Source organism: Solanum dulcamara, chromosome 8 (genome assembly GCF_947179165.1).
Source record: "Solanum dulcamara chromosome 8, daSolDulc1.2, whole genome shotgun sequence".
Lineage (NCBI taxonomy): Eukaryota > Viridiplantae > Streptophyta > Magnoliopsida > Solanales > Solanaceae > Solanum > Solanum dulcamara.
The window spans coordinates 77,468,419-77,490,303 of record NC_077244.1 but is presented as its reverse complement, the minus strand read 5'-3'; the positions used below and the strand labels follow the sequence as shown (position 1 = coordinate 77,490,303).

The 21,885-nt window shown below is 34.0% G+C and overlaps 2 protein-coding genes and 1 long non-coding RNA gene across 4 annotated transcripts; 2 read left to right on the top strand and 1 right to left on the bottom strand.

Annotated features, from left to right (window-relative positions):
- Positions 1-1,701: 1,701 nt before the first annotated feature.
- Positions 1,702-3,780, bottom strand: LOC129900920 (uncharacterized). The gene is made up of 4 exons (XR_008769726.1): positions 3,682-3,780; positions 3,496-3,587; positions 2,830-2,876; positions 1,702-1,830 (listed from the first exon to the last, which is right to left on the bottom strand). It is a non-coding gene; the product is annotated as an uncharacterized LOC129900920 (long non-coding RNA).
- Positions 3,781-4,588: 808 nt separating this feature from the next.
- Positions 4,589-11,653, top strand: LOC129900328 (U2 small nuclear ribonucleoprotein B''). The gene is made up of 5 exons (XM_055975281.1): positions 4,589-4,776; positions 5,952-6,124; positions 10,191-10,275; positions 10,735-10,817; positions 11,146-11,653. Exons 1-5 carry the CDS (start codon positions 4,701-4,703, stop codon positions 11,422-11,424), a joined length of 696 nt encoding a protein of 231 aa, XP_055831256.1. The 5' UTR covers positions 4,589-4,700; the 3' UTR covers positions 11,425-11,653.
- Positions 11,654-14,276: 2,623 nt separating this feature from the next.
- Positions 14,277-17,365, top strand: LOC129901684 (protein DOUBLE-STRAND BREAK FORMATION). Of its 2 annotated transcripts, XM_055976943.1 has the most exons (6): positions 14,277-14,368; positions 14,440-14,647; positions 15,648-15,791; positions 16,521-16,644; positions 16,845-17,044; positions 17,138-17,365. In XM_055976943.1, the coding sequence occupies exons 1-6, from the start codon at positions 14,310-14,312 to the stop codon at positions 17,141-17,143; spliced, it is 741 nt and encodes a 246-aa protein (XP_055832918.1). In that variant the 5' UTR covers positions 14,277-14,309; the 3' UTR covers positions 17,144-17,365. The 2 variants fall into 2 exon arrangements, with proteins under 2 accessions (XP_055832918.1, XP_055832917.1); XM_055976942.1 differs by lacking the exon at positions 17,138-17,365 and having other exon boundaries at positions 16,845-17,131.
- Positions 17,366-21,885: the final 4,520 nt, after the last annotated feature.

The following is a 21,885-nucleotide window of genomic DNA, read 5'->3' as shown; positions in this document are numbered from 1 at the left end:
CTAATTTCCATGACTTAGGCACATATATCTTCCTCTTTCAAACCTCACTTAAATCCAAATAATTTCTTCTTAATCCCTCAATCTAATCCCCCATAATGTCAATTTTTCCGTCAATCTTTATTCCAATCTTGACTTTAGCATAATAATATTCGATGTTCTGTTTCGTCCTTCTCGAAGAAGCACCATACTGATTCACCCGATTTCGAATATATCGTTGAGCTATCCTTTTTCCTTCCTCTCTTTCTCTTCCTTGATGCTATTTTCCCGCCATAAATTTCAAGTCTTATTACCATATAATGATGCATGCCTTTTTTCAAATGAACTTCCTTTTAGTGTTATTTACTCCAAAAGGAAAAGGAAAAAAAGGGGATATAAAAGGAAATAATAGAATAAAAAAAATTTAAAAATATATATTTTTTGTAAAAAAAAATAAAATAGTATTACGTGGCAGGACCGCGTGCAGTTCACCACTTAATACATATCTGGTTGTGACTTTTTAAAAGGTTATATATTCCACTTTTAAAAAGTTTAGGGGGGGTAATAGGACTTTCGTGAAATATAAGTGTGTAGTTGAGAATCCGATAATAGACTGGGGGGCATTTGACTATTTTCTCCTAGTTAGTAATGTATTACAATGTATTAAATAATATTGATATTATAAAAATATATTACAGTGTCAATATACAGTAAAACCTCACTAAATTAATACACGATAAATTAATAATTTCTAAGATAATATTTTTCTCCGATTTCGACTTGGGCCAATGAAAAATATCACTCATTTCGATAAGATATCAAGATAAATATTTTCAGAAGACCCCTATATAAATATATGGTCCCATTAATATTATAAATTAATAATTCTTTAAAAAATAAATATATTTAAGATATTTTAGTGAAATATGATTTCATCGTGTTTTATTTTTTTGTTAAAATTTAAATCTAGTTGAAGCTCATCTTTAACTTTTCTTATTGCATTCAAAAGTTTCGATGTTTCCACAACTGCAAAATTTTTGAGTGCATGTGGAATGATCTCTTTTGTACTTGCATAATGCTCTACTCTTTGATCTGCCGTTGTTGATTTTGTGACACATTTTAAGTGAAAAGTCATTTTTGGATATGGTTCAAGAAATTTCATATGTTGCTTCTATAATTTATCTTCCACCATCATACATTGAATATTTTGAATGTATAATTCATTATACAATGAATAATATTTGATTATTAAGAAACAATGAACACTATGTACAATGAATTTATTTTTACAATGAATCATTGAATTCTTAAATTTATTTTACATGAATCATTTAACAAAAAAATATATTTCAATGAATCATGTACATACATTATACTTTATGTATAAAAAAAATATTTTTTTATATGAATTCAATAAATATGATGTCACGACCCAACTCCGTGGGCCATGACTGGTGCCCGAGTTGGACACCCATACGTACCCTTAGCCCCACTTAGTACATCACTCGAATAAACATAGGTAATGATCAGAAGGGATCTCTAAACAGATCATAAAAATAGATATAACGCACGAGGGCCGATAGGCCATAACGAAACACACAAAACCCAAAACATATATACAAAACCCACATCTCATGTCTACAGACCTCTACAGAATGATATCCTAGTCATATGACGGGACAGGGCCCCGCCGTACCCTGAACAACATATATATATATATATATATATATATATATATATATATATATACAACAGAAAGTGTCAGTACCAAAATAGGGTTCCGGACAAAGGAGCACTGTCGACCAACATGGTGGATGTCCTAAGCGAGCGGATCAGCAAACCAATCATCTGTACCTGCGGGCATATAACGCAGCCCCCGAAGAAAGGGGGTCAGTACGGAAAATGTACTGAGTATGTAAAGCATGGACTGAAATCAATAAAGTCATTACCAGAGCAAAATGTACAAAAATGAGCAAAATATCCAAAAATATCAAATGTTTATCAAACCACATATAATGGATTGTAATAAGTAAAGTCATTACCGCGATAGAATGTACAAAACTGAGCAAAATGTCCTGAGATATCAAATGCTGATCAAAACCTCAGATAATGTATACAGAAAAACATATGCCATATCCGGCCCCATTATGGGACTCGGTGAACAAAGTGTGGTCGCCCTCCCATCATCGGCGCCACGGCACAGCATAACACCAGAGTAGGGAATATCTCCGTAACAAATCATATCATATCAGATGGCCATATCAAATCATATCATATCATATCATATCACAAACATATATGTACATGGCACAACATAACTCCGTGGCATAATATTTACCACCCCATGGTACATGTCATACCTGCCCCCTCACGTCGGGACACGGCGAATAATGCAGAGAAATACGCACGAAAACAAAACACGGCTCGGGCTCGGTGAAGGAAGCATTGGGGCATCCACGAGTGGAGTAGTGAGAAACTAATGCAAATTAAATCATATTTGAGACTCGATGGAATAATCAGAATGAGCTATCATTTAAAAATCGAGACGAGACTCATGTCAAGTACCTTTCAAAAGTTACCCGGATTGTATCAAAATAAATCTTCTGGAATCATATAGACGTATCGAAGCATAATAAAATACCTTTTGGAAATCAAGGAATTGTCCATCCTAATGGCTCTAGGAATAGGAACCTCTTTGAAATTATATAAAAGTCATATTTTTGTTTCCTAAATACCATACCAAAACAAATATTAGCTTTACATACTTATGTCAAAACATAAAAATCGAAAGAATATGCTTTACATACTTATAACAAATACATGCCAAAAGAAAGAAAGGTTCACTTTACATACCTCTTACGGATTACTCTTAACTATGCTCGCCTCGTCGTCTCTTGAACCTATTTAACATGAAATTAATACTAAGGTTAATAAATTTTCACTTTCCAATTTCCAACTCTACACCCAAGTAACCATAGGAATCATTTCCTTATCTATGTCTCTCGACTAGTTTAATACTAGCTCCGAATCTACCGAAAATCGGGCAGCATCTCCCCTGTAACTTGAACATCCCCGAGTTTTCAACTCGGCCACCATGTCAACAACCATACCAACAACAACAGCCAGCAGCATGTATACAATTAAATCACTTCAACTTTACACAATACAAGCTCTATACAACTCATTCCAAACTACGGTACCAAAATAGAGTTTTTAACCTTTATTTCGTAAAATATGTAGTCATACCAAACGGAGGGTTGTGTGGATGCAACCAGCAGCAACCACATACATTTTTTAGTACTTTACATCCCTGCAACACGTAATTAAACCACCACCAAACCGCAGCACCACAACAACAACACACTACGCGACTTCGATTTAACTACTACGACTTTCATTTAGTTTGTTTCCAACGTCAAACATCCTTATACATTTTTTTTACACTTCCAGCATATTTTAAGACATGTAATATACTTCATAACATCATCATAAAGTCCAGTTCAAAACAGAAAACTTTACCTTTCCCGAAATTCACCAAAACTCGCCAAAACTTGCCTCGGAATTTCCTTTAGCGCAGCTGAAACTTAGGGACTGTTTGATAACGTTTTGGGCTGCTTCAAACCATAAAATTTCATTACAATTACCTTCATAACATCATGGTATACCCTATATAATTAATTCATGAAACGGAATCGAAGAACTTACCTCTTTTTCTCTTAAATTCGTAGCTTTCTCTCTAGTTTCTCTAGTTTCTCCTCTTCCTTTCTCTCCTCTTCTCTTTTTTTTTCTTGTAATTTCGGTTCCTCCCTCTTGAACTCTCTAGATGAGTATGGGAATTAATGAGTCATAAGACTCATATATATATACAACTTTAGGGGTGACACATGTCATCCCCTAAGTGGTGACACATGTCAAGCTCTAATTGGTGACAAATGTCAAGATATAAGTGGTGACACGTGTCAAGGTTTCATTGGTCCAACACACCCCTTTTCTCCAATCATGGGCTGCCATGTGGCATGTGGGGCCCACATGAGTCTTCTTGAAGACTTTGTGAAATTCCCATTTTACCCCTAGCCTTTCACAATATTACCATAGGCCACTTTGCGAATTTTCCTTTTTGCCCTTTGCCTTTTCCAATATTTCCACACTATTAATGATCATAAATAATATTCATATCCAACTTGTATATTAAATAAATTTTGGAAGATGTTCATTTCCTTAACTTTACCACGGCTACCTTAAAACATCCAACCGTATAAAATACGGGATATAACATCCTCCATGAGAAATTCCAATTTTTGCCCCTTACGTTTTCTAATATTTCCAAGTTGAAATTATAATTAATCATAAGAATTTTTTGTCCAACAAGATCAAACATAGCCTTGCCCTTGACTTGTTACCGTTGTCTCCGAAATATCCTAATGTGAAAAATACGGGTTATAACATATGATACATAATTTAGTAAGATACAATTATTTTGATGTATTTATTGTACTTTATATATAATAGTTTTTTTGCAACATGGGGTTGAAGCACCGTGTTGGGCCATGCCCACATCTCTCTTTGGGCCGATAGTCAATTTATGGCCAGCATTCGTTCCAGACCAATAAACCCATAACCCATTTTGTGATGTTCGCCTTTCTTCGAATTTTGTCGCACACATTCAGAAATCACAGAGAAGAGCAAGTGATAATACAGAGACAGAGAAGCTACTCTACTGGGTAATGATGCTTACAGGAGACATACCACCGAATCAAACTATATACATTAAGAACTTAAACGAGAAGGTCAAGAAAGAAGGTAATTTTTTCCTCGCTGTGTCAAGATTTAAGCTAGGGTTTTAGTATAAATTCAAATCAGAAAGTGTTAAGGCTGCAAAATTTCAGCCTTTTCATACACTTATTCATTGTTGGGTAGTTGTAAATGGTAGCAAAATACCATATAAATCCACTGTGTATGAGCACTATGTGGAGTTGTAAGTTTGAAAGGACTTAGAGAAGTCATAATAGAAGGGTATGTAGAATATGTATGTTTACACGGGGTGGGGTATAGTAAAGGGCAGAGTTTCAAGTGACTTGTAAGCACAGATTGTTTTCCAAGAATGTTGGGTCAATTATGTAAGCCATTTACTTGGAAGGGATTTCCACTTTTGGTTGAGAGGAGCTGGAGTTTGAGCTAAGTAAAGGTCTAGTGGTGGTTTTCCCAGTCCCATTCATTGACTCTGTCAAAAGAATACAAACACTTTTCGGGTGAATTCCATTCTGTGGAGTTGGTATTAACTGAACCTAGTATGTTAGGGGTGCAATAAGTGTGCGAGATTTTTAGAACCCTTATTTGCTTTTAAGAGATAAACTTTATGCAGTATTGGAATAGAATGTTCCTGAGTGGAGTTGGACAGATTCATTAGCGGACACCAACTGATTTGGGGATTAAGCAGGGAAAAGCTTTCTGGTGATCATTTCCTTCTGATTTTTGTACATTTTTGCCTCAATGCCTATATTATAATCTTTGCATTCAGGGTTAAACTTGGCATGGAAAAAGTGTACTTATCAAGGAGAAAGCTTCAAGATTCGCTCTGTTAGTGTTCTATTAAGTAACGAAACTTATAACTCTTATGCAACATTGCCTTGAGAAATGATCTTCTAATTACGACAGAGTTTTGCAATAGGACCCAATTCTTGGGTTGTCTATTTCCTTTTGTTTGTTTGTGCTTTCAAATGCTTTTTCTGTTTGTTTATGGTGTGCGTGGATTTTTTTTTTTTTTTATGTGTACTGGCGATGATGCCATTTTGAACCGTTTCTGTTTTCTAATTTCGGAAAATGCCAAACATCCTCTGGCTTGTATTTTGTATATGAGAAATTAATGTGGATATGATTATTAACTCTTACGGTTTTAATGGGTTTGACAACAGCTGTTTGCAGGAGGATTAGTGTATGCCCTTTGCTTTAAGCTATTTTTTTTCCTTGTTTTGCAGAGCTAAAGAGGTCTCTGTATTGCTTGTTCTCGCAGTATGGGAGGATTGTGGATATAGTAGCGCTGAAAACTCCTAAACTTAGAGGACAAGCATGGGTTGTGTTTAGTGAAGTAACAGCTGCCAGTAATGCTGTGAGGCAAATGCAAAACTTCCCGTTTTACGACAAACCAATGGTGAGCATAATGACAGTTGGAATTGCAATCGGTTTTCTCTTGTGCATTTTTTAAAGTACTAACATGGTTGTTGTGGCTTAACTGTTCAAAAATGTCCCACTTCATTTTCCTTATTTTCGCTATCTATCTCCTGAAGTATGTGATGATCCGGAATGATTAGCCTCCTTGATGAGACATATGCTAATGTTTATGTGATTTTTTATCAACTTGTTATGTTTATGTGATATCCTTTGTCCTATCAGAAAAAGCTACTACACTGTCTACCGTACAATAGTTCTCTGAATGCATCTTTTCAGCTTGGACTGCCCTGATTTCTGGTTTTATAATCTGTCCCTAAATCATGTTGTCTTTCAAGATGTGGAAACGTATTTCTACCTCCACTCTATGCTCAGTGAAGTGCATTAAGGACGAGCATGGAAAAATATTGGTAGAAGAGACCCTCGTTAAACAGAGATGGCAGTCGTACTTCCATAAACTCTTGAACAAAAAAGGAGACAGAGAGATTGTGTTGGGAGATTTGGAACATATAGGGAGGCTTCACGTTGGTGAGTGTTGCAGGAGTATTTCGATCGAAGAGGTTAGGGTGCTGTGCGTAGGATGCGCTGGAGAAGAGCGGCCGAACCTGACGAGATCCCTGGTGAATTTTGGAAGAGCACGAGCCCAGTAGGTTTGGAGTGGCTGACTAGGTTATTTAATGTCATCTTTAGGATAGCAACGATGCCCGAAGAATGGAGGTCGAGCGTACTGATCCCTCTATACAAAAACAAGGGGGATATCCAGAGTTGCAACAACTATAGAGGTATCAAGCTTTTAAGCCATACTATGAAAGTGTGGGAAAGAGTGGTGGAGATGAGGGTTAGGAGAGGCGTGTCTATTTCAGAGAACCAGTTCGGATTTATGTCGGGACGCTCAACTACTGAAGCTATCCATCTTATGAGGAGACTGGTGGAGCAGTATAGGGAGAGAAAGAGGGACTTGCATATGGTATTCATCGATCTAGAAAAGGCTTACGATAAAGTTTCACGAGAAATACTATGGAGATGTTTGGAGGCTAAAGGTGTACCGGTGGCGTACATTAGAGTGATCAAGGACATGTATGAGGGTGCCAAAACCAGGGTAAGGACAGTAGGAGGGGACTCAGAACACTTTCCAGTTGTGATGGGGTTACATCAAGGATCAGCCCTTAGTCCGTTTTTATTTGCCTTGGTGATGGATGGATTGACGCGACAAATTCAAGGTGAGGTGCCATGGTGTATGCTTTTTGCGGACGACATAGTCCTGATCGATGAGACTCGTAGCGGTGTTAACACTAAGCTGGAGGATTGGAGACATACCTTAGAGTCTAAAGGGTTTAAGCTGAGTAGGACCAAGACAGAGTACTTAGAGTGCAAGTTCAGTGAGACACCTCATGAGGTTGGCGCAGAAGTTATGCTTGGTGACCAGGCCATCCAAAAGAAAGGTAGTTTCAGGTATCTTGGGTCTATCATGCAAGGCAGCGGGGAGATTGACGACGATGTCACACATCATATTGGGGCAGGGTGGATGAAATGGAGGCTCGCTTCCGGGGTGCTCTGTGACAAGAAGGTGCCACCACTACTTAAGGACAAGTTCTACAAAGTGGTTGTTAGACCGGCTATGTTATATGGGGTGGAATATTGGCCAATTAAGGTCTCTCACGTTCAAAAGATGAAAGTAGCCGAGATGAGAATGTTGAGATGGATGTGTGGGCATACCAGGAGCGACAGGATTAGAAATGAGGCTATTCGAGACAAGGTAGGAGTGGCCTCAGTGGAAGACAAGATACGGAAAATGCGACTTAGGTGGTTTGGGCATCCGAAGAGGAGAGACACAGATGCCCCAGTGAGGAGGTGTGAGAGGTTGGCCATGGATGGTTTCAGAAGAGGTAGGGGTAGGCCGAAGAAATATTGGGGAGAGGTGATTAAACAAGACATGGTGCAGTTACAGCTTACCGAGGTCATGACCTTAGATAGGAGTGTGTGGAGGACCCACATTAGGGTAGAAGGCTAGTACATAGTCGTGTTATCCTACCCTATTAGTAGACGCATTAGCGCACTATAATTTCCATTGTGGAGGACTCAGATTAGGATAAAAGGCTAGGTGATTCATCCTTTGCACCATAGTAGTTGTAGTTCTGCTCATTGTTTAATGCCTTTTGATTTCTGCATTGTATTGCTGTTTATATTTGTGGCGCCGTTGTACTTTGACTATCTTATCTATCTTATCTTATCTTATTTATTTATAGTAGTTAATGCCTCTTTCTTTCCGTACCACTCTACCATGATTTTCTCTTTTTGATATTCCTGTTTTCATCTTGTTTTCTATATGCTTGCCCTTATCTGACCTTTTATCTTGTCCTCTCTTAAAGCCGAGGGTCTTTCGGAAACAACCGCCCTACCTTTCAAGGTGGGGGTTAGGTCTGCGTACACTCTACCCTCCCCAGACCCCACATTGTGGGATTATACTGGGTTTGTTGTTGTTGTTGTTGTTACTCTATGCTCAGAGATTTAAACATTTTAATTTTTTTGCTAAATACCTGCACTTCATAAAAAAGTATACCAAGTTTGGATGGAGGAGCTATATTACTAAAACTAATAATACAGTATTTGTCAAAAAGGTATGCCAAACTTTTTTACAGAATGTGGTTAGAGTCGTGTGGTAATCCTCACTTTAACTATCCTGCTCAGGAACCAAATAGTGCCTTTTCCCACTTTGCTTCAATGGTGACCTATGTTGCTCGGACTCTTCAAAAATGTCATCGTGTGTGTGTCGGATCCTTCAAAATTAGTGCATTTTTGGAGGATCCGACACGGGCGCGGCAACATTTTTGGAGAGTCCGAGCAACTTAGATGGGGACTCTTACTCCCGATCGCATGGTTGGAGGTGTAGACCCTTCTCACTAGGCTATCCATCCCTTGTCTGCCTTAGTTAAAGGATTTTCTAATCTTCCTGATTATGGTTGTGGTGGTATAAAATTGAAAACATAGTTGCCTGCCTTAACATTGATAGACTATGACCTTAAATCAAGCCATGAATTATTATTCTTATTAAGGACCATGGAAACATCAACATAAATTAAAATGACACCATATGCTCCACAGGGTTTGGTATAGTGGTAAAAGCGCCGGATGTTATATGTCATGTGCACGTCGCGACTTCTACTTCGAATTCTTGTTTAGGCAAAACCCTAGTATTTAAGTGGAGAAGAGGAGACGGGCTGTCCCGTTATCCCTCAGAGTATCAAATCATGTGCCACTGAACCTCGAGGATTTCTCAGTTATAAATGAAATGACACCATTATAAGATCAGATACATGTATGCTTGTGTTTTGCATGAAGGGGTTTTCTGTACCAGTTAGAATGTGAAAGTTGGATCTTCTCTGGAGTCCGGACATCTATAAGCTCTACATAGATAGCTAATGTAAATATGGACCTTGTCCACAACAATCTGTTTAACCTTTACAAGCAAAAGAAGACTCTGGAACTGTGTAATAGGGTATAAAGAATTTCAGATTAATTCGATATGACCTGAAGTTTATCAACGATTGTTAAATGGGAAGGGTTAGATGGAGGTTGGTGATATAATTATAGAGAGTAAAGTTCTGTATCTGTTACTCATTTTTGTTTAAATCCTTATCACCATGTGCTTGATTGGGAAAATTTTTGCTCAGTTTGTAGAATATAGAAGTCACAGATACGCATCCCTCTAGAATAATTATATCTGGAAAGCTGTATCATCTTGTTGCTTGGTTTTAATATTCAATTTTTGGAGCATATCCTGACTATCTCTGTGCTTTGTGCATGTCGGACAAAAAGTATGTCCTCTAGAGTTGCATCTCAATAACCTGTATAAAAGTGCACAGTAGATACTATGGTCTTCTATCTTTCTAATGTTTGGCCTTTTTTAGTTTTAATTTCTCTGGACTAAATGTTTGTATTGATTGCTTAAATTGGCTTGCTGTCCAAAAAAAATTGGCTCGCTGTTGATCATTTTATATGGTATCGAACAGTAAAAGGATGTCAGTGACTAAGCTTTTGATATAATGCAGCGGATACAATATGCTAAATCAAAGTCAGATTGTATTGCTAAGGCAGAGGGGACCTATGACAAGAAAAAGAAACAAGATGAAAAAGGTGAAATCATTCTGTTGTACATTATTCACCTGCTCCATCTTCTCTTAAGCTTCTCATTTGTCCTAAAGTGCATGTTATGGGAACTCATCTCTGGAAATGTTAAAAAGTGAATCTTGTAGTCCAAGAAGAGTACTCTTTGCTGAAGCTAAGAGCATTCAAACAAGCTAAATAAACATTAATTACTAATATAGTTTCTGTTTACCTTTAAGATTTTCCTTCTTGCAAAATTCTTTTGCAATCACTCAGCTAAACAGAATATTTTATAGTTCAACTGAAGGATCTTAACAGAATAGTACTAGATGCATAATCATTGAGTAGCACCTATCAAACTGCATGTGATCTTGCAGTTTTGATGAACCACATGTGTATTTGCGTTGCATGCATAACTTTTAAAATGCATTTGTCAGTTATTTTGTTGACTTCTAGTGATCTGGACTAACTCGACATATTAATATGTAGTGGAAAAAAGGAAACGTACTGAAGAAACTCCGCAAACTGGTGCAGCTAATGGCCCAAGAGCTGACAGTAACGGAGGTCCAGCTGTAAGTTTGCTGCAACTTCATTATTTCCTTCAAATGTTGCTTCTTTTATTTGGCTCAGTTGTACAAAAACCTTCCACTCCCTTGTCCATAATTATGCGAAAGATTATCCATATGGAAATTCAAATACAGTGTGACAGCCTCTGTAGTGACCCCAAAGTAATGCGCTCACAGCCTGGTTATACTTTACCCATAACTCTGAATTACTAGCAGCTTGACTTCATGACAACTTCTAATATGTTACAGTTGATCTCTTTTTGTTCAATATTAGTTTCTGTATATATTCATCTATCATCTTCATTAATTGCACATTGTTGAACAACTTTTGCAGGCTGCATCTCGACCAGGAAAGCCAAGTATGCAAGATGTTGCAGAACCAAATAATATTCTCTTTATACAGAATCTTCCCCACGAGACAACAAGTATGATGCTTGAAGTGCTCTTCAAACAGTATCCTGGGTTTAGAGAAGTTCGAATGATTGAAGCGAAGCCAGGTATTGCATTCGTGGAATTTGATGATGACGTCCAGTCTTCAGTCGCCATGCAGGCTCTTCAAGGCTTCAAAATCACCCCCCAAAATCCCATGGCAATCACCTATGCCAAGAAATGAGCAGTCTTAATTCCAGTACAGGCTGGGATTATCTGTTCACCCCATAGGTCAGATGAGGAAGATGTAGAAGGCACATGTATTATACACTTGAGCAGGTTTCTTTTAAGCCTTGAAGTCTATTGGGTCTTTGTATCCCCAATTTAAAATGTTTTGATATTATATTGTTTTAAACAATTTGATTTTGTGTACTAGTGCTGCTGAATGCTAAGAAAATAGGCATTTGATTGAATCTGCACGGGTTTAATTGCATTGACATAGTATTTTTATCGGAATTTTTTCTAAAAATCTTTTATCGGTTCAAATGTACTCATTTGACCAAGTTTGTATTTTTTTTTTGCCAATCTTGTCGGTTCGTAATAGAGATATTCCATTCTATTTTACATCATCAAAAAGAAGAAAAAGATCTTCATGACCTAATCTATGAATGATAAAAATTGCTTATCAAAAAAGATTCTATGAATGAACTAGAGTTCATATTCAAAATTCAGTCATTAAATAAAATTAGTAGCATCAGTTCAATCAACTTGTAGTGATATTGCATTAACCAGTATTAAGTATATGTTTATTTATTCGCGTAATTTTTCCATAATGAAATTATTTTTTTAATTTTTTAAGGTTTTTTGTCCTATTGATTTTTTATACTGATCAAATTTCATTCCCATCTTTTTTTACAAATCAATGCTTAACACCATGTTTAATGAGCATCTTCATTTCAACTAATTCCATCTAGGTAATGTGGAACAGACAACATAAATACACATTTTATTTTTTAAAAATCTATATTTGCTTCGATTTTATTTTTTTAAATATAGTGTTAATTTTTTACATGGTCATCCCAATAATAGAAATAACTAATGAAAATCATAGTTATTTTTTATGACAAGAAATAACCAATGAAAATCACGGTTGTTTTTTATGACGAAGAAAGTCATTTACTAAGTTAGCATCTTAGATTCCCTTCTTAATGACAAAACTCATTGGCAATAGGGCGATGTGGTGCTCAATAGAATGGATGATCTAAAATCAAAATTTAGTAAAGAGAGTTATATTTATTTAATTTATATATATAATTTTTATAAATTTTAAAAAAATATTGTAATTGATTATAATTTAATAATTAATTTTTTTAGTATAACATTTCTTATAATATTTTGTAAGAAAAAAATAAGTATATATAAATTATTATACGTTACATGACAACACAAATGTTTAAATCTCTTTTATTGGTTATAGTCTTGAAAACTTTTTCAATATAATCAATTGTTATATATACTATCAAAATTATTCTAATAGTGTTTAAAATAAAATTAAGACTTCACTTCATCAAATATGTTAATTAAAGTACCATTTTTTTTAACTTATATAATATTTTTTTAATTACAAAAACCAATATTATAGTTATTGTTATCTTTATAAGACATTCAAAGTTAACACAATATTTTTTAAAATTTAATTATTTGATAATATAATTAGTTTAAGCTTGAAATGTGCAATATTAAAACATGATTGATTCAAATTGAAGTATATTAGACAAATTAACAAATAAAAAGTAACTGCAAATTTAATCGTGTAGAATTTTTAATTATAATTACATCAATAATAAATTTTCAAAAATATGTGCATAATAATTAGTATCCCTCCGTCCCATAATGGTTGATCATCTTACTAAAAATACTTGTCCCATATTAATTATCCACCTTACTAAATCAAGAAAACATTAATTATTTTTTTTCTATATTACCCTTGGAATTAATTATTTTTGAAAGTATTCACATTTGTTTGTATAATCCCGCCTCCCCCCCCCCCAAAAAAAAAAAATAAAAAAAATTAAGGGGTGAGTTATTAAAATTATATTCTTATTTATGATTTCTTAATATGCGTGTAAAAAGAAAAATGATCAACTAATATGAAATGTATGGAGTAAGAGATTAGCAACAAACTATTAAGAAAATTTTAATTAATACTCCTCCGTTCCTTTTTAGTTTCATGATAAGGTATGACACTCGGGGCGGAGCCATCTTACAGTCAGGGGTTCATTCAAACCCCCTTCTGGAAAAAATTAAATCATTTATACATAGTTAAAATAATTTTTTATACATATACAGTAGATGTCGAATTACCTTCGGCTAGTTCATTAGTCTACTTTTTCAAATTTTGAACTCTCTTACTAAAAACTCCAACTTCACCACTGTATGACAAATTTTAAGAAAAAATAATAAAAAGTGTTGTTTGACCAATATATCCCTTATTAATTCTTTAATCATTATTTATATATGTGCCTCTTAATTATAAAATAATTAATATTAAAAACAAAGTTTTAAAAAATAATTATTTTCCTTTTGATTATTTAAATAAATAACGGTACTGATTACCATAGAAATTACTTGTAGATAAGACATGGGAGATATTATACTTTTGTTCCATCTCGTTGAGACGTTGACAACATTTTTAATTCTTTTTTTTTTCCAAACTTGCCAATTCGTAAATTAAAATAAATAGTCATATATTTTACATCACCAAAAAGAAAAAAAAATCATCATAACACTAATATATAGTAAAATTTGCTTATAAAAAGAAGTATGAATGAACTATATTATATCAATTTATCATGACCAAAATCTGTTAAATAAAATTAGCATGGAATTTAATGTTTCATTCGTTGCTAAATCCAGTTTATTGTACTGATCTTTGAATGTCATCACTCATCAACAATTTTAATCAAACTTCGATTATAAATCACAGGGAGGAAAGTGTAGTTTATTTAACTAGAAGGAGTTCACAGAAATTTACCCAAAATAAAATAGAACGCGGAAAATACAATATTCGAAAAAACTATAAATTAGGGCAGTTTGAAATCTGCAGCTCCTCAGTTCCTTTTCGTGAAGATGTCAACTGCAGTTTCGCAGCAAATCTCCCTTTTCCGATTCCATGTCGAGAACCGTAGGTTTGTTTTCGATTTATCGAAATTTTCATTCCGATTCAGTAAATGCACTTGTGAGCATGATTTTTGTGCAGATTGGATGAAGGAACTCTTCGAATTCTCGAGTCCATTTTAGCTTGGAACGATTTCAAATCTCTGTACGGAGTGGTATGTACTTTGAAACAGTTCATGAGAAACGAGTCTCTCTGCATTATTCAGGAAATCGCTGGAAAATCTGCAGAGCATAAGCTTCTGATCGTCGATTTTTTAGTTCACATTTTTGCTCTCATTGGAGATACTGAGGTATATACAGCTTTGAATCTATCAAGTTTAATTGATACATATTATTTTTTTAATTTATTTATTGGAAATAATTAGTTTCTAATAGATATAGTTAATCGGAAAGAACAGTTGTTTTCAGTAGGGTGATGATGCTGAAGACACTGAAAAAATGCATATAGTGAGAGCGTCTGATGTATTAAAACATGTATTTTGGTGGAATTTGTGATAAGTTGAAGTGCTGCTTGAAATTTTGTTGTCTGTTGTGTTCGGTAATTGTATTATCTTTAAAATATATCTCATGCTAATATTTTTTTTGCTAAGGAAGTTATTTCCTTACGTAGTTTTAGTGTTCACATGCGCTTGAGTAAGTATTATTAGTAGTCACAGTCACAGGTAACTTCTATAGCTGTACAAGTGCGGTGCTTTTGGTGGTGGTGGCAGGTGGTAACATGAATAGCAAAAGATGTAAAATTGACTGCTGCGTGCCAGAGAAATTGGTATTATGTATCTGTAAAGGAAATATATTCTTCCTTATGTATATACAAAAACTCTTTTAGGTTAAGGTTTGTGAAAATGAAGTAATCAGTGGAAGTGATATTTAGGAACACGAGAACCTGACTATCCAATAAGTGTAATGATTGGATAGCTTTCATGGTATATTACTGCAGATACACCTCGTTCTTTTCTTTTATGTGACACAATTTGATTGAGCATGAGGTTAAGAATTAGCTGTAGTCTTCAACAGAATGTTGATTTAGTTGTCTAGAATTCATTTGACATTAAACATTACATCGTGCTTTATTTTTCTTTTATGAAATTTGTGAAAGATGCATACGAAATTTATCAGAGTTAAAAGTGTGTCGAACATTCTGGGAGATCTAAAGTGTAGGCATATACTATGTTGTGAAAGCTTTAAGAAACCACAATTGATGATGATGGTATTCTTCTATTATAAAATTCTGGTTTTGCCTTTTTATTTTTGGTTCCAAACACGTTAATCTTAACAATTGGGTATTCACAGAATTGCTTGGCGTTGAGATATGAGGCATTGCTTTTGAGAGAGAAGAAAGCTATCAGTGATCAGAGGTTTCTTGTTTCATATAGTGAATGGCTCACTTTTGCTGAGCATTCACTTGAAAGTGGCTTTTGTTCCATTGCAAAGAAGGTAAACTTCTGACAATTTTGGGCACTTGCATTTTACATGTGCAAATTAGCAAGGTAGAAAATTCTTAGTATATGCTGTCCATTGAAAATTTATGCTCAGGTCAGAATTAATGCTAAAATGATGCTTCTGCTTGTAATGTTATGTTTCTATACTTATGTGATCATAGCTTGAAGGTTCTTGTCATGTTATATTATGTTCCCCTTTTGGATGTGTTTGTAGATTAACCAGAAATGAACTTTATAATAGGTTCTATCTCTGTTGGGTTACCTGAATAATTTTGATCTGACATTCAGATGCTATTGTGAAAATTACTAAAACTTTGTTATCTCTATGCCTCTTGTTTGAGAATTTGTTAGATGTAGATTATGGTTCTTTTGCATTCTGAATTAGGAATTAGACTCACTGCTGACATCTCCTTTCTAATTAACCTCCTGTACCTCAGCAATGGGTCCTCCTTTGTCTACTACAGAAATATAGTATGGTCAATTTGTTATGGACTTATATGTGTAGTGAAAGTTATGCTAGTAATTAGATCAATCTAGCTGCGCAACTATTGCATGTTTAACACCTTGCCGACAATAAGAGCATATGTATTTCACTTGATGCTATCTATTTGTACATTTATTTTGAGCCTGGTACCTTATGGCTTCATAAATGTTGTGAAGTTACAATGTCCTACGGCTTATAGTAAGTGTATCCCAATATCTGGCTCTGACTTGTACTTTTCAGGCATGTGAAAAGGCACTCTTATGTTTTGAGATGAATATCGTAGATGACCCTGCAAATGACTTTATAATTGAAAAAATTAAGAAGCTTGAAGACGTTGCTGTGATCTCAGCGTCCTCAAAATCTGGTATGTTCAAGTATTTCATTAAACCCTTCCTTTGTTTCATAGGTAATGCTTCGCCATTATATGTTCCTAGCAATTACCTGATTTGAGTTTGGTGGAATGACATCAAAGTGTTCCATTAGAGCATGTAACTAGAAGGGTGGTGAAGGGGAAGCTAATTGTTATCAGTTCATTACTGCTAAAGCTTTCTTGTGGTACATTAGTTCAGGTGCAGGCAACAACGTACTTCAAGAACAAAAATATTCAGCAGAACTCACAAGGATCTTACATTTCTGTGGAAGCTAAAAATTCAGGAAGCACTCTGTTTAGAGATGGAATTAAAAAACGACACAGACGCCAATTGGATGAATACCGACATTTGAAACTGGATGGAAGAACTGATGGAGACACGCAAAATATATTGGTAGGTCATTCTGCCAATATCATTCCTTCCCCTGCCCCCCAAGTAAAAAAGATCTTATTTAATTTCATCATTTAATTACAATTGAGAGTGCAGGAATGATTTTCTCTGAAGTATTACTATTACGGAGTCCTCAATATGATCAAATATCAACTTCCCTTCTTATGATTAGTATCTTGGAAGGTAATTACTCTTATTAGTATACCACGATATCATTGCTACGATATGTTTAGAACTTATAATAAATTTGGTCTTATACGTATGCCTGCGAAAAACAGTCACAAAAATTTTGTTCTGTGGTAAGAACCTCTTGTTTCTTCTGTTGACTCCTTCTTTTTTGTTTAATTGAAGAGAGTTTGTTTCATCAATTGAAAACTTTTCAGAATTTATTTTTGCACCATAATAAGCAATTTTTGGCATTTTAAATCACTGTTAATGAGACAAGGTCAGACTGCTTGCCTTGTCCCTTGTCAACCTTGGTCCTGCAATAGGAACCTAGCATGCTGGTGATAAGCCTTCAATAAAATATGTTTCTTAGGGAATCTGTAATTAAGTCTAATCAACAAAGAGTACATTTGCAGCAAGATATTAGCTTCAGCCCCTCTCCATGCAATCACGTGCCTATGCAGTTGAGTGTTTTGTCAATTTTCAGACCATCACCAAATTGGATAGGTGTAACATACTAGCCAAAATCAGAGACTTGGCTTAGTAAGAAATTTTGACTCAAAAAATTAGGAATTTGTATATCTTTTTAGAAATCCAATGAAGAGGGCATAAGGAAAAAAATCTTCTTTCTTTAATTTTATCACTTAAGAATTCATGAGATGAAAGTATCATGCACGGTTTTTGAATACGAAGAATTAGGGGTGGATATAGGAAAATAAAAGACGGTCATATTGAGAATATAGTTAATTAATAAAAGTTTGGTCTCTAATAGCTTAAGATTTCAGAGGAGATGGTCACACACATCAACATGATATCAGAGCAGACATAAGTTAGATGAGATGGTCAAACACTTCAACACATCCAAAAACAATTGCTAAGGTCAGATCTTGTATATGTGTTAAAAAAGTACATTAAATTGCTACTTTCTTAATCTCAATTTATGTGTCATTCTTTTCTTTTTGATCTGTCTTAAAAAAAATGACAACTTTCTACATTCAATGATAATTAAACTTTAAAATGTCCGCTGTTGACAACAAATATTTACGACTTATTTTAGGCCATCAAAATCACTTTTTTTCTTTAAACTTGCTCAATCAAACATCATCATGACAAAAGTGAGTACAAATAATAGATTTAAACATACATTGAAAAGTGAAAAACCTGTAGATAAATGTTTTATACAGATGACGATAAGACTTTCTAATAAATCAAATGGACTATGATAAACTTTGGAGCTTGAACCCATAAAGTTCGAATTTTAGATCCGCCTCTAAAAAGAATGATGTGATGAATCCTCTATCGACTGTGACTTATTTCAGGCTCTGACCTACTCTCTTTCGATAAACCTCATTGAAGATTTTAGGATTTAAGGGAATTGATTTTTACAAAAATATTTGCCACCTTTTGTTTTGTTTTTTTTCTTTTCTTTTCAATATTTTAGTTTTCAACAGAACCGGAAGCCTTGAATTTCCACCATTTTAAGAGAGGAACAAAAGAAAACAAAAAACGAAAAAGAAAAAAAGAAGATATTTTTAAATTTAAATAAATAAGAAAACATCCATTTTCCCAATAATCGAATCTTCCATATCACCAAGTGCAATTAATGGATGCATTGAAGCTCGCATGTTTTTTATTTTCTCTAAGACGGTACTGAAGATGTCTGTTTTTCACTCTTATTTTATTCATCACCTTAAAAAAATTGATTATGCCATAAAACCAATAAACAATATTTACAAGGTTCTCATCCTGTCGCGTCTCTTCTTCCTAGCTAAGAAGTTACTCGTTTGAAAAATTCTAAATTGGAAACTGAAATAGAAGAAAAAGTTTGTATCTATGTACGGGGGGGGGGGGAGTAGGTGGGGGACCCATAACTTATTTTTTTAGTCTTAGAAGGAAAAGTGATTTGGTCACTAGACTAGTTGAACATAGAAAATTGAATATGATAATTATATATTCAATAGAGTTTTTACTAGCTGGGAAAGAGAGCTGTTTTCCTCGGAATAGAAGATAACAAGTTTGGAATCATGTGGAAAGCATTAATTGCTAAAGACTGGGAATCGAAGCTTGGGGTTCTTCAACTCTCATTGTTTATGGTGTATCATTTCAGAAACCTCGTGATACATTTTCTCTAATAAGCTGATGAATATTTTTAATTATATCTCTAGCTTAGCCATACTGTTGAAGAATCTTTTCATTTTCATCCTAACTTAATTAATGGTGAATCAGATGTGTAAGCTGTAACAATTTAAATTACTTAATTTTGTGCATGTTACCACTGTGTTCTATCGTATAATTATACTACTGCCTCCGTCTCCTTCATATGTTCCTTAAGAAAATATTAATTAAGATGAATTTCTTTTACTATTTTACTTTAATTTATATCTTAAGATATAAATAATTAACTTTGTCTTCAATTTCTAAAATGACAAACAATAATTTGAAACGGAGGTAGGACTACTTTTGTTTTCATCGTTGTCTTCTCATAATTTGTAACAGTTACTTCAGCTTTGCGTGGACTAATTAACTGTTTTTTTTTCCATTAATATTTGGTTGTTGGTTGTTTGTTGCTTTTATTTTGTTTTCCTCCCAAAATTAAAGAACTTTTCATTATTTATTTCCAATCTATATCTTATGGGGGGATGTTATGGAAAATATTAGAATTTGCTGCTACAAATATTGGATTATTCAGTTGTCTTGAGGGTAGAAGTAGAGAGATATTCATCGGTTAAGGTTGAAGAGTAAAACTGAAGGAAATATCCAACTTTAGAACTCTTGGAATGTGTGTAATAGAAGGTAGACGTAATGCATAATTAATTAATCCGTCAAAAAGTTTCTAAATCATTCCTTTCTTCTTCTTGAAAAAGGGTAATTACGTAATATGCTCACACCAAATTAATTTAAATTAATATGGTTAATTAATGATTGAATAAAAAATTTAATAAGTGAGAATATGAATTAATAACCACACGGTTAAAAATGACAGAAGCCTATATACAAACACTGCAATATCAGTTCAGTGTAACCAACTATGATGCGGGTAAATTTTCACCATGAACTTACTTGCATTTGGTATTTACACCAAACTAATAGATACATGACAAGTGTTTGCACATGAACTATTGCTTTTTCCATTTATTTTTACCACCATATCTATATTAATTCGATGTTTAATTTTAATCACGAGAAATGATTGGAGGAATAAATAATTAATGTTGAGGTAAAATATGGGAAAAATGTGTTTTTCCACTTGATATACTAAAAAAGTAACAAGTAAAAGTGAAAATATTTTTTTAGTACATAGATAAGTAAAAATGAATGGGGGAGTAGTACTTAATGGTTACTATCTTCGTCCATGTATGACTTGACACATTCTTTAAAAATTACCCAGTTTTAGTCTATCACCCTTAATTATATAAGTCATCTAAATACTGAAAAATAAATAGTACTGATCTTAATAAAAAGGGTAAAACAAATATAAAATGATAAATTATAATTTTCTAATTGACCAAGTAAAAATAGACATCCATTTTTATTATAACGTACCAGTAAAAACGAATGCATGGAGCAATTGATATATATGCATTCTTACTTTATTAGATTACTTTAACTTTAGTAAATTTACATGATTTGATACAAACCCAGCTCCATGTTAAGAGAAGAAAACAAGAGCTCACACACACTCTTTAAATTGGAAAAATGATTCTATCAGACAAGGTCTTAGCTCAATTCAATAATTCTGCTAAATATGCCCAAAAATGACATTTCGTACGTGAAGAGGTGAGCCATTAATAGTGTACATGAAAAGAAATTAAATGATGGACGTGTATGTGATTATTAAACTTGGAACCTGTGTTAAGCACGTCGAATTTTATAGATTAAACAGCCTAAACAAATTCCTTTTTAATAAGAGTCGCTAATTAATGTCAACTAAATTAATGTTCGTCTGCCGGAGGACAAGTCAATTGAGACAAATTAAGCCTTAAATTGTCAAAACAATGTGGAAGATTTATTAAGAAAAAGATTTTCCCACTTGATTTGCAACAATATTCAATTAAAATTTTGAATTTTCAATGCAATAGTAATTCTCTTACTTGAGCTTCTTTTGCCTACAATGACTCATGTTTTCTGGTAACATCAACTTTTATTTTTTTCTCTCTCCTTTATTTTTAGCAGGGGAGGTGGGTTAGCTGGAGGGTGGAAGGTAAAGAAGAAACTGATGAACGATTTATTGCTACGATATGTTTATTATAAGTTCTAAACATATCGTATCAATTAATGTTTTTTTACCAATAGTAACAGATCACCTCACCAACTTTTGCAGGGTTCGTGTAATTTGATATTCAAAATGACCTAATAAATAGCAATTTAGATTAGTTGATTAATTATAAGAAGTTGATAAGTATTAAGCGTTGAAAAACATTGGGATAATTATTGTTATACCTCAAAAAATGAAACTATTTATTATTTGATATTTCATTACTTTCGTACCCTTTGTTTTTAACTATCTCGCGCATTTGATATCATGAGAGTATATAATCAGAGTATAATATACTCTGATGGTATACCATGAGACTCGTATATAATATATTCTGATGGTATCAAGCAATTTTTTATACTATCAGAGTATAATATACTCTGATGGTATCGAGGAACAAGGAAAGGGGCACTGACGTAAGTAC